Here is a 14,683-nt window from a genome sequence, read left to right on the forward strand (position 1 = left end):
TGTTCCTTTCTTATTTTATTCAGTTTTATTTTTAATAAACTTTTTGTCCATGTCTGTCCTGTTCATGGTAATTTTTTTATTTTAATGTACAGCACTTTGGTCAGCTCCTTTGTTGTTTTAAAGTGCTTTATAAATTAATATAGTATATGGTATGTTATGGTATAATATAGTATATGGTATGTTATGGTTCAAGCCCTTTCAATTAACAATTACAGCTTCCAGTTCATTATGAACAGGGTTGAGTATGTTGTACGCCTTTCTGCCCCATGCACGGGCCTCTGCATCCCATCCAAGCTCCTTGCAACACTTGGCAATTTTTATCTTTATGCTCATGGAGGTGCCAGCGCTGAGCTTCTCTGCCTCAATAAAGTGGTTCAACGCCTCATGCACTGAGGACGAATGTGGATAATCTGGAAAAATGGAAGTTGTCAGCTTGTCTTCCTCAGAGGTTTGTGTGGACATATCATAGCACCAACACCCCAGCAAGTAGGAACAGACAGGATCTTCACCACCCAGGGCGAAGAATCTGTCTAAATGCTGCTTTAGGATGTAGTTGCTTTTGATTTTGCCAAGACTCCCACCATATTTATGGCTGAGGCTGGTGAGAATGGCAAATTGCTTGTGACATTCAGCGTTGAGTCCCTTTCTTATCAGCATGGTCTTTGCTTCCTCACGTCCAACCATGGCATAAGACTTCTTGTTGTCTGGCTCGTCTATGATGTTGTGCAAGTCAATGTAGGCCCGAATGTAACGCCACATGTATTCAGGGTTTTCACTGCAGGTTTTCTTATAGTGCTGGAGTATGAGGAATGCATCTTCTTTTGCTTTGCGATCACCAAGATGCAAAACATCACACTGGGAGAGTACAGATGCTAGCTCTTGGGTGTCATTGCTGCCTGCACTAAATTGCAGTTGTGTCAGAGGCTCTTCATTCTGAACCTCATTTCCATTGTCCGGTTGCTCTGTACTTTGAACATCTACATTTTTGCTGCTTGTACTAAGATGCAGTGGTTGTGTAGACATCAGAGACCCTTCTTTTTGTCGTCTACACATTTTCTTGTACGTGTAATAGTAAGCCAAACCGGTACCAGCTGTGGCACCAACGCCAATCAGCCCTTTGTACCCGATTGTGTCTGTTATAGTCGTCTTCATATTATTTAGTAGCTGTGTTGCCGTTTGTAGATACATCTTTAATGTAGATTCTGCAATTTCAGGGACTCTTATAAATACCTTTTCTACTTAAATGCCAAAAATATATTTAATATTAAAGAATGAAATATTCTTGCCTATCAAAGCCAGCCAATCAGTCGGGGTCAGTCTTATTTATGCTTACTGTACTGTCAGAAAATACAGCTCGCTGCACTGTCAATTGCTTGCTACTTTTTTTTTCTGTCAGTGTTACCTAACATATGAGCATATTAAATGCAATTTTAATAAAGTAACATGAACTGACTGGTGATTAAGTTGTGCTACTGTTACACTACAAGGGTTAGATTTTTTTTATCTCAATTTATTTTTTCAATTGCGAAACTGAAACTAAAGACACCATAGATGTTAAACAGTTGTAGTGGTACTGTGCACGTTGCTTCCATATTCCGGCGCCTGAGCAGCCCAAACATCCCATCCTGCAAAAACTTTCAAAACCTGTAGTCTAAAGTGAAAAGCATTTTATATTTTTATGTTTTTTTCTCTCTGCCATAATGCTGCACTGAACTGATACCAATTAACAGCTTTCAATATTTTGTTCCTCGAGAAATTACATAAAAAAAGGATCATCTTTATCTTGCACGGGCTACATGAACAGGCAACACATGGCACCTCCACCGTTCAGCCCTTTCAATTATAAATTAAAGCTTCCAGTTCATTATGAACAGGGTTGAGTATGTTGTAGGTCTTTTTGCGCCATGCGTGGGCCTCTGCATCCTGTCCAAGCTCCTTGTAACACTTGGCAATTATTATCTTTAAGCCTGTGCAGGAGCCAGCGCTGAGTTTATCTGCCTCGAGAAAGTTTTTCAACGCATTGTGTATTGAGGACAAATGTGGATAATCCGGAAAAATGGCAGCAGTCATCTCGTTTTCCTTAGAGGTTTGTGTGGACATATCAAGGCACCAACACCCCAGCAAGTAGGAACAGACAGGATCTTCAGCACCCAGGGTGAAGAATCTGTCCAAATGCTGCTTAAGGACGTAGTTGCTTTGGATTTTGCCAAGACTCCCACCATATTTAATGCTGAGGCTGGTGAGAATGGCAAATTGCTTGTGACATTCAGCATTGAGTCTCTTACTTTTCAGTATGACCTTAGCTTCATCACGACCAACAACGGCATGGTACCGCTTTTTGTCTGGCTCGTCTATGATGTTGTGCATGTCTATGTAGGCCCGAACGAAACGCCACAAGAAATGGGGGTTTTTACGAAACATTCTCATGTGGTTATGGAGTACAAGGAATCCATGTTCATTAGCCCTGTGATCTCCTTCATGCAACATGTCACTCGTGTAGAGTAGCAATGCTAGCTTTTTAGCTTTGGCCTTTCTGCTGCGTGTACTATCCTGCACTGTTCGTATCCTCTATGTCAGAGGCTCTTCATCCTGAACCTCATTTCTATTGTCCGGCTGCTCTGTACCTTGAACTTCTGCAGTGTTGTTGCTTGTACTAAACTGCACTGTTCCTGTCTGTGTCACAGGCCCTTCATCCTGAACCTCATTTTCATTGTCTGGTTGCTCTACATGTTTAACTTCTGCAGTATTGCTGCTTGAACTAAACTGCACTTTTTGTGCCTGTGCCAGAGGGTCTTCATCCTGAACTTCATTTCCATTGTCCAGCTGCTCTGCTTCTTGAACTTCTGCAGTGTTGCTGCTTGTACTAAAATGCAGCAGTAGTGTCGGCATCAGAGACTCTTCCTCTTGTTGTCCAGACATTTTCTTGTACGTGTAATAGCAAGCCAAACCGGTACCAGCTGTGGCACCAACGCCAATCAGCCCTTTGCACCCGATTGTGTCTGTTATAGTCGTCTTCATATTATTTAGTAGCTGTGTTGCCGTTTGTAGATACATCTTTAATGTAGATTCTGCAATTTCAGGGACTCTTATAAATACCTTTTCTACTTAAATGCCAAAAATATATTTAATATTAAAGAATGAAATATTCTTGCCTATCAAAGCCAGCCAATCAGTCGGGGTCAGTCTTATTTATGCTTACTGTACTGTCAGAAAATACAGCTCGCTGCACTGTCAATTGCTTGCTACTTTTTTTTTCTGTCAGTGTTACCTAACATATGAGCATATTAAATGCAATTTTAATAAAGTAACATGAACTGACTGGTGATTAAGTTGTGCTACTGTTACACTACAAGGGTTAGATTTTTTTTATCTCAATTTATTTTTTCAATTGCGAAACTGAAACTAAAGACACCATAGATGTTAAACAGTTGTAGTGGTACTGTGCACGTTGCTTCCATATTCCGGCGCCTGAGCAGCCCAAACATCCCATCCTGCAAAAACTTTCAAAACCTGTAGTCTAAAGTGAAAAGCATTTTATATTTTTATGTTTTTTTCTCTCTGCCATAATGCTGCACTGAACTGATACCAATTAACAGCTTTCAATATTTTGTTCTTCGAGAAATTACATAAAAAAGGATCATCTTTATCTTGCACGGGCTACATGAACAGGCAACACATGGCACCTCCACCGTTCAGCCCTTTCAATTATAAATTAAAGCTTCCAGTTCATTATGAACAGGGTTGAGTATGTTGTAGGTCTTTTTGCGCCATGCGTGGGCCTCTGCATCCTGTCCAAGCTCCTTGTAACACTTGGCAATAATTATCTTTAAGCCTGTGCAGGAGCCAGCGCTGAGTTTATCTGCCTCGAGAAAGTTTTTCAACGCATTGTGTATTGAGGACAAATGTGGATAATCCGGAAAAATGGCAGCAGTCATCTCGTTTTCCTTAGAGGTTTGTGTGGACATATCAAGGCACCAACACCCCAGCAAGTAGGAACAGACAGGATCTTCAGCACCCAGGGCGAAGAATCTGTCCAAATGCTGCTTAAGGACGTAGTTGCTTTGGATTTTGCCAAGACTCCCACCATATTTAATGCTGAGGCTGGTGAGAATGGCAAATTGCTTGTGACATTCAGCATTGAGTCTCTTACTTTTCAGTATGACCTTAGCTTCATCACGGCCAACAACGGCATGGTACCGCTTTTTGTCTGGCTCGTCTATGATGTTGCGCATGTCTATGTAGGCCCGAACGAAACGCCACAAGAAATGGGGGTTTTTACGAAACATTCTCATGTGGTTATGGAGTACAAGGAATCCATGTTCATTAGCCCTGTGATCTCCTTCATGCAACATGTCACTCATGTAGAGTAGCAATGCTAGCTTTTTAGCTTTGGCCTTTCTGCTGCGTGTACTATCCTGCACTGTTCGTATCCTCTATGTCAGAGGCTCTTCATCCTGAACCTCATTTCTATTGTCCGGCTGCTCTGTACCTTGAACTTCTGCAGTGTTGTTGCTTGTACTAAACTGCACTGTTCCTGTCTGTGTCACAGGCCCTTCATCCTGAACCTCATTTTCATTGTCCGGTTGCTCTACATGTTTAACTTCTGCAGTATTGCTGCTTGAACTAAACTGCACTTTTTGTGCCTGTGCCAGAGGGTCTTCATCCTGAACTTCATTTCCATTGTCCAGCTGCTCTGCTTCTTGAACTTCTGCAGTGTTGCTGCTTGTACTAAACTGCACTGTTCGTATCTGTGTCACATGCTCTTCATCCTGAACCTCATTTCCATTGTCTGGTTGCTCTACATGTTTAACTTCTGCAGTATTGCTGCTTGAACTAAACTGCTTTTTTTGTGTCTGTGCCAGAGGGTCTTCATCCTGAACTTCATTTCCATTGTCTGGTTGCTCTGCATCTTGAACTTCTGCAGTGTTGCTGCTTGTACTAAAATGCAGCAGTTGTGTCGGCATCAGAGACTCTTCCTCTTGTTGTCTAGACATTTTCTTGTACATGTAATAACAAGCCAATCCGGTTACAGCGGTGGCACCAGCGCCAATCAACACTTTATACCCAATTGTGGCTGTTACAGTCTTCTTCATCTTATTTATTATCTGTGGTGCAATTGCCTGATACATCTTTAAAGTAGATTCAGCAATTTCAGGTCTTCTTATATGTGATTCTCTCTACTTCTTTACTTCTTTCTCTACATTCCTCAGTTGGATGAAGAACTGCCCCTATTGAAGAATAAAATATTCTTTCCTGTCAAATCTGTTTCCATGACATCTCTCTGGCCAGTCAGTCACATTTATGCAGTTTACCTCACACAAAGCCAGCCAATCAGTCGGGGTTATTTGGGCCTGTCATAATGACAGACCATTTACTATTGTGCTGGGAACACGTTTTTGGCTCCCTGAGGCTAACCGCTGAAGCTAGCGACCCGAAAATCAAGGCGAGGCCAAAGGCCTTGCCGAGTCCTACGATCTGAGATATGGGACGAGTCGGTGCCACCAACGGGGGTTTGGAAAACCCGGAAAACTGGGAAAATGGCAAAAAAGGACATGTGTTACATCCAAGGCTGTGTGTGAAACGCACAGAAACAATGGAGAGGTTTTGGTAGGTCATGCGGCCCGCCCACAAATCGCGTTCAAAGTGTAAAAAGTACCGTCTACCATTGTGCAGAGGAAGAGGTTTTCAGCTCCCTGTGACCAGCCGTGAAACGCACCAAAAAATGACATATTGGTTGCTTTGTTGGGGACTACAGGACGGCCACAAATCATGACCAAACTATTAGAAGTGTGAAAAACTTTGACACGTTTCAGCGCACACACATTATTTATTTCAGCCTTTTTTCGGCACTTAATGCGGGTCGTACTGAATCACACACACTGCCGTGCTCTATATCAAAAATTAGTACTTTATGTGTGCTATTACTTTTTTTTTAACGCTCAAACAGGGTCATTTCCCCTGGTCCTTTTGACCACTTTAGTAGGGACGCCCGGTCCTTCGGACACTTTAGTAGGGACGCCCTGTCCTTCGGTAACTTTATTAGGGACACCCTGTCTTTTGCCACTTTATTAGGGACGCCCTGTCCTTCAGGAACTTTATTAGGGATGCCCGGTCCTTCTGCCACTTTAATAGGGACGCCCTGTCCTTCGGCCACTTTTTAGGGACTCGTTGTCCTTCGACCACTTTATTAGGGACGCCCTGTCCTTCGGCCACTAAAATGTTACGCCTAGTCCTTTGACCACTTTAGTAGGGACGCCCTGTCCTTCGGTAACTTTATTAAGGACACCCTGTCCTTCAGGAACTTTATTAGGGATGCCCTGTCCTTCGGCCACTTATTAGGGACGCCCTGTCCTTCGGCCACTTCATTAGGGACGCATTGTCCTTTGGTCACTTTATTAGGGACGCCCTGTCATTCGGCCACTAAAATGCTACGCCTTGATCTAACATGCACATTTTTTTAACATGGTCCAAACGTCACCAACTTAAACTTGACGCATCTTGGCCACTTGACGCATCTTGGCCACGCCCTGTTAGCATTTTTGATGTTAGCATGCTAGAATTAGCATGCTAACATGCTAATTTTTAAACATGCTCTAAACGTCACCAAATTTAACGTGACACATCTTAGACATGCCCTCTTAGTGTTTTTGATGTTAGCATGCTAGCATTAGCATGCTAACACGCTAATTTTTAAACATGCTCCAAACGTCACCAAATTTAATGTGATGCATCTTGGACACGCCCTGTTTACGTTTTTGAGGTTAGCATGCTAGTTTTAGGAACGTCAAGTCTAAATTAATATGCACATTTTTTAACATGCTCTAAACGTCAACTAACATACTAATTTTTTTAACACGTCACCAAATTTAATGTGAGGCGTCTTGGCCACGCCCTGTAAGCGTTTTGATGTTAGCATGATGGCATTAGCATGCTAACATGCAAATTTTTCAACATGTTCCAAACGTCACCAAATTTTACGTGACCACCTGCTACTTTAACGATAAGATAAGATCAACCTTTATTAGTCCCACAAGTGGGAAATTGCATTTGTTGCGGCAGAAATACCGCCTGATTTTACAGCTGACGCCAGCTCTGGAGGCCACGCCCGCTCATGTGACAAACACCCGCCCATCAAAATTTCCTCTGGAAGTTTGGTTTCTAGTTTCAAATGCTATTAAGTGCAACTATTGAGATCAACTATATATACTTGCTATACTATATAACTATATCTGTCAATAACATTCAATAACAATTCCTTTACAATGAAAATGTCATGGCTGCCTTTTTGTTTGACTTTTGTTTTCTTAGCCAGGAGGAAGTGCACACACTCCCACCGAACACTCAGATCACACTCTCTCTCTGCTGTAAGCTCTGCACTGAAATCTTCTGACCTCAGTCTTTGGGTACAGAGTCAACAAAGCCAGCATTAACAAGTAAAGAGGCATTTTTTTATTGCAGTTAATAAAAAAAAGGTACATACATCATCATGCCTTGCAAACGGCCTTGCAATGGCATAATAAACAATTACGAGGAAAAAAAATTCTAGACACTGTGACGTATGCAAACAGAAATAATAGGCCGTCACCCTCACATGGAAGCACGAACACACCAGTCACCCCAGCAAGACAGCGTTCAGGAAGGAACAGTGCCTTTAGGACCCTATGATAAATGTGATTACTGCAGGCCCTGCTGCGCTTTGACACGACACAGATAAAATAAAATTTAAAAAAAGGTTCAACACCCAACAGCCGGGACGAGGTAAACTAGCGGAGGTTTTGGTCCATGAAAGCACTGGTTAGTCTGTGATGGATGGTGGGAAGACGAAGGCAGTTCTGTAGCTTCCACTGTCACACGCAGACCTCAGATCAGTGTTGGGCAGCAGGGGGTGGAGGTCTCTATGGTTCTGCGTGGGCCGAGGACCATGGTGTTTATTCTTCTCTGATCAGCACATGCAGTCATAACCACAGTGCTGAGCACTACACCATCGACATTTCACGTTCACGAACTAATTCTATTGTCTCGCTGACTCAAGTTCATTTCATACTCATTTTTTAAAGAGCGTCTTGTTTTTGACATCATAATAAATTGTGTTTGGCAATGATGGTTGTTATAATGGCCACAGATTCACACAAAATGTATAATAAATGAGTCAAATAGATAATAGAAAATTAGCACTGACATGATTTTCAGACTTTATTTTGCCCAGTTATGACAAAAGGCCGATCTCTTGAAATGACTGTGAGACTGTAAGCACTTAATATCAGAGATTATGACCTCATTGTGTGTGTGTGTGTGTGTGTGTGTTTCTGCTGCATGCTCCTTGTTAAGGTAAAGGGTAAGATCAATGCTAATGGCTGCAGTTCTGTGGAAACCAGAAGACCAGCAGTGCCTGATTTCAGTTCTAGCTCCCTCTAGCTGTCGTGGTTCTAAGTCCCACATGGCCTCCACGAAAAGTAACGCCCAGCTTCCAGAGCCATTCAAAGAGCCATAATGGACATCTGTCCCATATTCTGTTTACTGTTAAATAGCAGCTTCATTGACCCAGAAAAGTCTGCAGGTTCCACACTTCACCCCCAGGACCTCTCTCACCCACACTGCGACTGTGCTTGCAGGGCGGGTGAAACAGGCGGTCCCCACCCATGGCGGCGTTCCTAGGTGGGGGTGAGGGCGGGGCTGGGGTCGGCTCTGATGTTCACCAGGCACTCGGTAGACTTGAAGCTGGGCAGAGACTTGCAGCTGGGCAGGGATGAGAGGGAACCACACAAGCCCAGCAAGGAGGGGGTGCCGTCTTTATCTGCACACAGAAGTGGGAGTGCCATGTTTGAGGTAAGATACACTGCAGTAGAACAATACCTATTTCCGAATAGCAATATCTGGAAATCAGACATGCTTAACATTTCAGTTCAAGGGACAAATGTAATCTCATTCAGGCAATAAAAATCCTAAAATAACTTACGTGTGAATAAGTCAGTTTAAGGTATATAATATTTCTTTATTTGAACATTTGAATGCTTGTCTCAGTGTATTATTGACAGAATTAGCATTTCCCCCCTTTTCATTATGACAATGCACTTTTTATCAGTGTCTTTCACTGAGAAAAAAAGATGAAAAATAACTATGTACAATAGTAACATCAACTGGAATTGTAATTAATAATAACTTGAATAGTAAAACAAATATCATGGGGTCATACCTGCTGTAGAGGGCCATGCCTCTCCATTCTGCTTCCCCTCCGACCTCTGACTCTCAGACTGCAGGCTGACCTCAGTGGAAAGCTGTTCTGTGCTGGGGTAGCTCCCCCTGCGGAAGTAGAATTCATATTCATAACGCTGAAATGTTCAAGCCATCATAATATTAATACTGTCGAAACAGGTGATGACGACTCATGTCACCTGCGGAACAGAGACTCGTCTGTCTGGTTGTTATATGAACGGAGTGATGGCCACTGGTTGACCAGAGGGATGGAGAGATCTTTAGACAGGGGATGGGTATCACATGGTATCAGATAGGTTCTGTAAACGTACACACACACACACACACACACATATATATATATATATACTTACAAAAGGCACAGGATAAGTAGTAACCAAATTTTGACTCTGCTTGCTTTGAAAATGTTTGCTTGTGAGCAGTGTTGCATATTACTTTAGTGAAGTGAATGTCACTTATTACAGTCATTATATTCACCTATATAGTCACTATATTACAGTCATTAAAAATATATTTTCAAACTGACATGCTTGTGCTGATCATATTTTAATATTTTAGATTTGTCCTTTTGAATACTGCCTGCACTGTTGATGGTTTTACAGTTGGACTGTAGACTCCTACACGAAGTTTCTGATAAATAGGTGTCATTTTTAAAAGAAGCTAATTGTATCACTTATTCATAAACAAATGATATAAGGTACTAAGTAATAAGTAAGACCATATCATTCGTTAATTGAATGTTAAAAAAAACTGTGTGTAAAGATAAAAACAATGTATGTGTGTGTGTGTTTGAATACTCACAGCTGTTCCTGTAACTCCAGTATAATGGCCTCCAGCTCCCTCTTCTCTTGGTTATTCTGAGCCAGGAGCTCCTCCAGCCGCACCGTCAATCGCTTGTTCTCCGTCTCCACATTCTTCAGCTGCGACTCCCGCAGGCGCACCAGCTCCTCCAGATAGCCCTGCAACCACAAACACGCCACATCCTAATTAATAACACGTTTCATTTTAAAGTCATTCTCGTGTGGATTTTCAGCAGATTTCTATGTCAAAGGTCAAAGGTTACGAAGGCTGACCTTCTGGGCGTAGACGATTTTGTAGCGCTGCTCCATCTTGCGGTACTTGGTGCTCAGACTTTCCTCGGCGGTGACCAGTGGGATGTAGGGATGCTCAGGGACGCTGTCGTCACTGGTGCTGCTGTCCACACTGGCCCGATCCTCCTCATCGCTCAGGTAGTCATAGCTACGAACAACACAGCACCACTCCGGTAACCATGGCAACAAGGCCCTCCTCAAACTTTGTCATATATTGGATCCATGCATTTTGTAAATAATTTTTAAAATCAGACTAATTATGTATTCAATTACTTATTTCCTACCCCCCCTTCCTTCCACAAATTAAACCTCCACCCAGGGGTATGCAACCCCACATTAAACATTGGGTAGCCATGGCAACAGACCTCACTGGGGCAGATGGGGTCTAACGGGAAAGGAAGCGGAAACATAATCGGAAGGTTGCGGGTCCAAATCCCAAACAACCAAGGCACCACTGAGGTGCCACTGAGGTCCCCTTGATCAAGGTACCGTCCCCACACAGTGCTCCACGGGCGCCTGTCATGGCTGCCCACTGCCCACCAAAGGTGATGGTTAATTTTGTTGTGTCACCGTGTGCTGTGCTGCAGTGTTTCATCATGACAATCACTCCACTTTCACTTCAAAAAATATAAATACTCTAAATATTCATACCTCTGTGTGAACTTCAGGTATGGCGTGTAGTCGATCACAGCTTCGGACTTCCCGTCCAGTGCCTCGCCCTTCAGACAGAAACTACAGAGAGACTCGATTCAGTTCCGCTTCCGATTTAGACCGACTTGTTTCTCTCTATTTCTGGAATACCTGAAGTCGATGGTACCCAGGCCGATCAGCATGCCGGTGAGGACCGTGGCCTCCTCCCTCAGCATGATGGCCCCTTCGTCGTAAAACCTCCTGCAGATGCAAAGGCTTCGACTCAGCACAAGCAGACCCAGAGTGGCTCAGAGTCTTCAAAAACGTACCTGGTGGTGCGGCTGTCCCTCAGTGCCGTGGCGATGTATTCCGACAGGCGCTTCTCCATCAGGGCCACCCGCAGCCAGGCCCTGCCCTGCGATAGCAAGAGCTTGGTTATTCACCAAAACACTGTCAGACTTTACTGTAATAAAGAGAGAGCGCTGTGATCTATAAGCTGCTATTTCAAAATTTCATTACAAAAAAAAAAAAAACATTTTTAAGTGGTTTTCAAAATTTGATAGTCTGTACACGTTCTTTCCTGTTGTAGGGTGGTAGTAGCCTAGTGCGTAACACACTCGCCTATGAACCAGAAGACCCAGGTTCAAATCCAATTTACAACCATTGTGTTCCTGAGCAAGACACTTAATCCTGAATTGTTCCAAGGGGGGACTGTCCCTGTCACTACCGATTGTAAGTCGCTCTGGATAAGGGCGTCTGGTAAATGTAAATATATCAGGTGTGTGTTTAGGAACTCTGATCCAATCGACTGCACCTCAACAAGCAGTCAGTTTCATTTGTTTCAGGTTTTTACTGTGCACTTTTTTTTTTTTTTTTTTAAGTGTACATGTATCTACAATCACTGTTAATTTAATAAGCGGATCTGCCAAAAGTTGCATTCTGTAATATCCGACAGTCGGTATTTAACGAGTGGGAGGAAGTGGGACGGATGACAGCTGGTTAGCGAGCGAGCGCATCGATCAGAGGGGCTGGCGCCGCCCCCTTTTCACAATTGGCTGACAAGACAAGCTCGTTAGTGACAGCTGGGCGGAGCGGGGCACGGGTGGTAGTAGCCTAGTGGGTGACACACTCGCCTGTGAACCAGAAGACCCTGGTTCAAACCCCACTTACTACCAACGTGTCCCCGAGCAAGACACTTAACCCAGGGGGGGACTGTCCGTGTAACTACTGACTGTAAGTCGCTCTGGATAAGGGCGTCTGGTAAATGCTGCAAATGTAAATGTTCTGGACCAGCACTAGTCACTTGACCCTTGCCTTAGCCAGAGAGGAGCCGATGTTCTCCATGTTCTCGATGCTGCTGATGCAGTTGTTGGGCAGCTTGCTGCAGGCCAGGCGGATGAAGTCCCAGAAACTTCGCTGCCCGTCGAACCAGCTGCCCGAGCCTGCAGACAAGACGCGCGAGAGGTCGTAAAATACACGATTCCGCCGGGCATGTGACATATGGCCAGACGAGGAGGTTCACCTTTGAAGCGGTGACACAGGATGTGCTCAATGATGGCGGCGAAGTTGACGAACTCTTCGGACGAGTCATCGATGGGCTCCGCTGTGTACTTCTCCAGCAGCGTCTTCACTGAGAACCTGGCAATCAACCGGCCACATTACTTACAGTAAATGTCCCAAGCCACTTCCTGTGGTGCCCCCAGTGAGGCTTTTTAGCTGGCTCGCCCTTTATAGCCCCCTCCAGCAAGCCGAGAGATGGCTCTGACGATAGCAGGAAAAGACTCTCTCTTGTGTATTTCACCTCAGTGAAATTGTTTGTCTTGACGTTAAAAATGTCTCTTCTGCACAGACAATTAAAAGATAAAAGGGCGTGACCCGTACTGTATGGCCGCAGTTTCGCACCAAACAATAGATCACAGCCCGCAAGCGGGACCACAGGACACAGAGAGTGACTTCATCACGGCCGGCAACAATGTCTCCTTCAGCTGGTCCGGCGTTCCCATGACAACCAGACAATTGGACAACTATGCTTTGCCGGCCAGTGGCTTCCCTTCAAGGGCCAAAACAGCAACATTAAAATGGCAAAAATATGTTTTTTTTTTTTTTTTGATCTGCTCCTGAACAGGGACTTATTCCAAACACAATCACAGTGCAGTTTTAGTCATTTGTAGGAAATCAATATAGTACAGTGAGGATTCAGGCCATAGTACCAATGTCATACTGTACTACCAAAAATAGCTTCATTAATTAGCAGTTGAAAGGTTTCTGGATCAATTATCAAAGGAGCCATGCAACAATAAAATGTTATTAATGTGAACTATTATTATTAATTGTAGGAAAACATCTACTAATTCTTCTTGATATTAAAATATAATATTTTATTTTTATTTATTACCAGTGATGGGGAAGGGGGTTGTCACTGAATATCCCTTTAATATTTAAAAAGATTTCTGTGCTTAAAATAGACAGAGGGTGCCCGAAGGGCCCAGGGCTCCAGTCCACGGGCCGGCTGTCCTTGGACGCCTATTGTTAGCCTACAGGACATCTTTCTCCCACAACAAGGGCCACATGCTGCATCCCCCGGGGTACCTGCTACAGAACGTCCTTGCCCATAAAAAAAAGGTCATCGTCATGGTAACACCATCGCCCATATGGCGAACCTCCTGACACACCCGAGCCTGGGAGGACGACTGTTTTAACATATCTGGTATATATATTTTTATATATATATATATATAAAAATGAACAGTACCACACGACGCACGGCTGATTATTAAGGTATTTTTTACGAGTCTAGATGCTGCTCGGTGGCTGGATGCTCTGGTTCTCCCTGTTGTTTTCCTGCGGCCCGCTGGCGGAGATCAGTCCGGGGACAGAACGGAACACCGCGCTGCACGCCTCTCTGCATGCGTTAGAAGGGACGAGGCGGAACGCCGGGTACCTGCAGACCGTGATGAGGTTCCTGCGCTCCACCGCCACGCTCCGCCCGCACCCTTTCTTGGACGGCAGGCCCGTCGCCATCGCGGACTGCTGCGCCGAGCCCTGTTCCATTCGGCCTCTTCAGGACCCGGGACCCCCCCGCGCCTGCCACCCTACGCCATCCACGCCGGCCTCCGCTCCAGCGCTGAGGTGGTGGCGAGATGCGCTACAGCAGACTGGGTGTCATCCGCCTGCTGCCGTCACCTTCTCCTTCTCCCCGCCTCCCCGTGACCTCAGAATGAGCTCAGCAGACGCCTCACCAGGCCTGAGTCAGCAGGATCCGACGCAAAAAGCAAAGCTGAATCAGTTGCCTCTTATATTTCCTCCCAGACCGCCATCTTCGAATCGACGTGATGGGTCGCTAAATAACAACCTCCGAAGACGAAGAATTAACAGAAACTAGCGATATTTTATTATAATAGTCAAATCCAGATATGATTATTACACACACGGCATGTCATTTGGACATTTGTGAAGTATTGTGTTATAAATATAATATATATTATTATATAGTTATAGATATTACGATCCAACACTAGAGGGCGCCTCTACTCAATATTCAATTGTTCTTTGTTGTAATTGATAAGGTCAGACGCTAAACGGCGCTTTTGGACAATTTTTTAAAAAATTTTTTGTAATTTACAATAATAGCCTCTAGAGGCGCATCTACCCAATATTTTAATTTGCTACTCGTGACAAGTCACCTATCAATATAAGTTTGGTGGCGTCCCTTCACTCATATAGTATGAGCTCATTGCCCTTCAACCGAG

General features: G+C 44.1%; 1 protein-coding gene across 1 annotated transcript; it reads right to left on the reverse strand.

Annotated features, from left to right (window-relative positions):
- Positions 1 to 7,426: 7,426 nt before the first annotated feature.
- Positions 7,427 to 14,275, reverse strand: rundc3ab (RUN domain containing 3Ab). Its single transcript, XM_028966044.1, has 11 exons — positions 13,876 to 14,275; positions 12,457 to 12,572; positions 12,249 to 12,376; positions 11,264 to 11,349; positions 11,106 to 11,195; positions 10,956 to 11,036; positions 10,287 to 10,452; positions 10,015 to 10,172; positions 9,393 to 9,512; positions 9,194 to 9,300; positions 7,427 to 8,794 (listed from the first exon to the last, which is right to left on the reverse strand). The coding sequence occupies exons 1-11, from the start codon at positions 13,983 to 13,985 to the stop codon at positions 8,652 to 8,654; spliced, it is 1,305 nt and encodes a 434-aa protein (XP_028821877.1). The 5' UTR covers positions 13,986 to 14,275; the 3' UTR covers positions 7,427 to 8,651.
- Between the last annotated feature and the right edge of the window lie 408 nt (positions 14,276 to 14,683).

Source organism: Denticeps clupeoides, chromosome 2, assembly GCF_900700375.1.
Source record: "Denticeps clupeoides chromosome 2, fDenClu1.1, whole genome shotgun sequence".
NCBI classification, from domain to species: Eukaryota; Metazoa; Chordata; class Actinopteri; order Clupeiformes; family Denticipitidae; genus Denticeps; species Denticeps clupeoides.

Bases quoted from the DNA above. Each gene is read 5' to 3' on its own strand.
- rundc3ab (XM_028966044.1), bottom strand. From the start codon at position 13,985: ATGGAACAGGGCTCGGCGCAGCAGTCCGCGATGGCGACGGGCCTGCCG. The intron at 10,453-10,955 runs GTATGAATATTT...TGTTGTTCGTAG, and splicing joins TACCTGAAGTTCACACAGAG to CTATGACTACCTGAGCGATG. The intron at 9,513-10,014 runs GTGAGTATTCAA...GTACGTTTACAG, and splicing joins CTGGAGTTACAGGAACAGCT to AACCTATCTGATACCATGTG.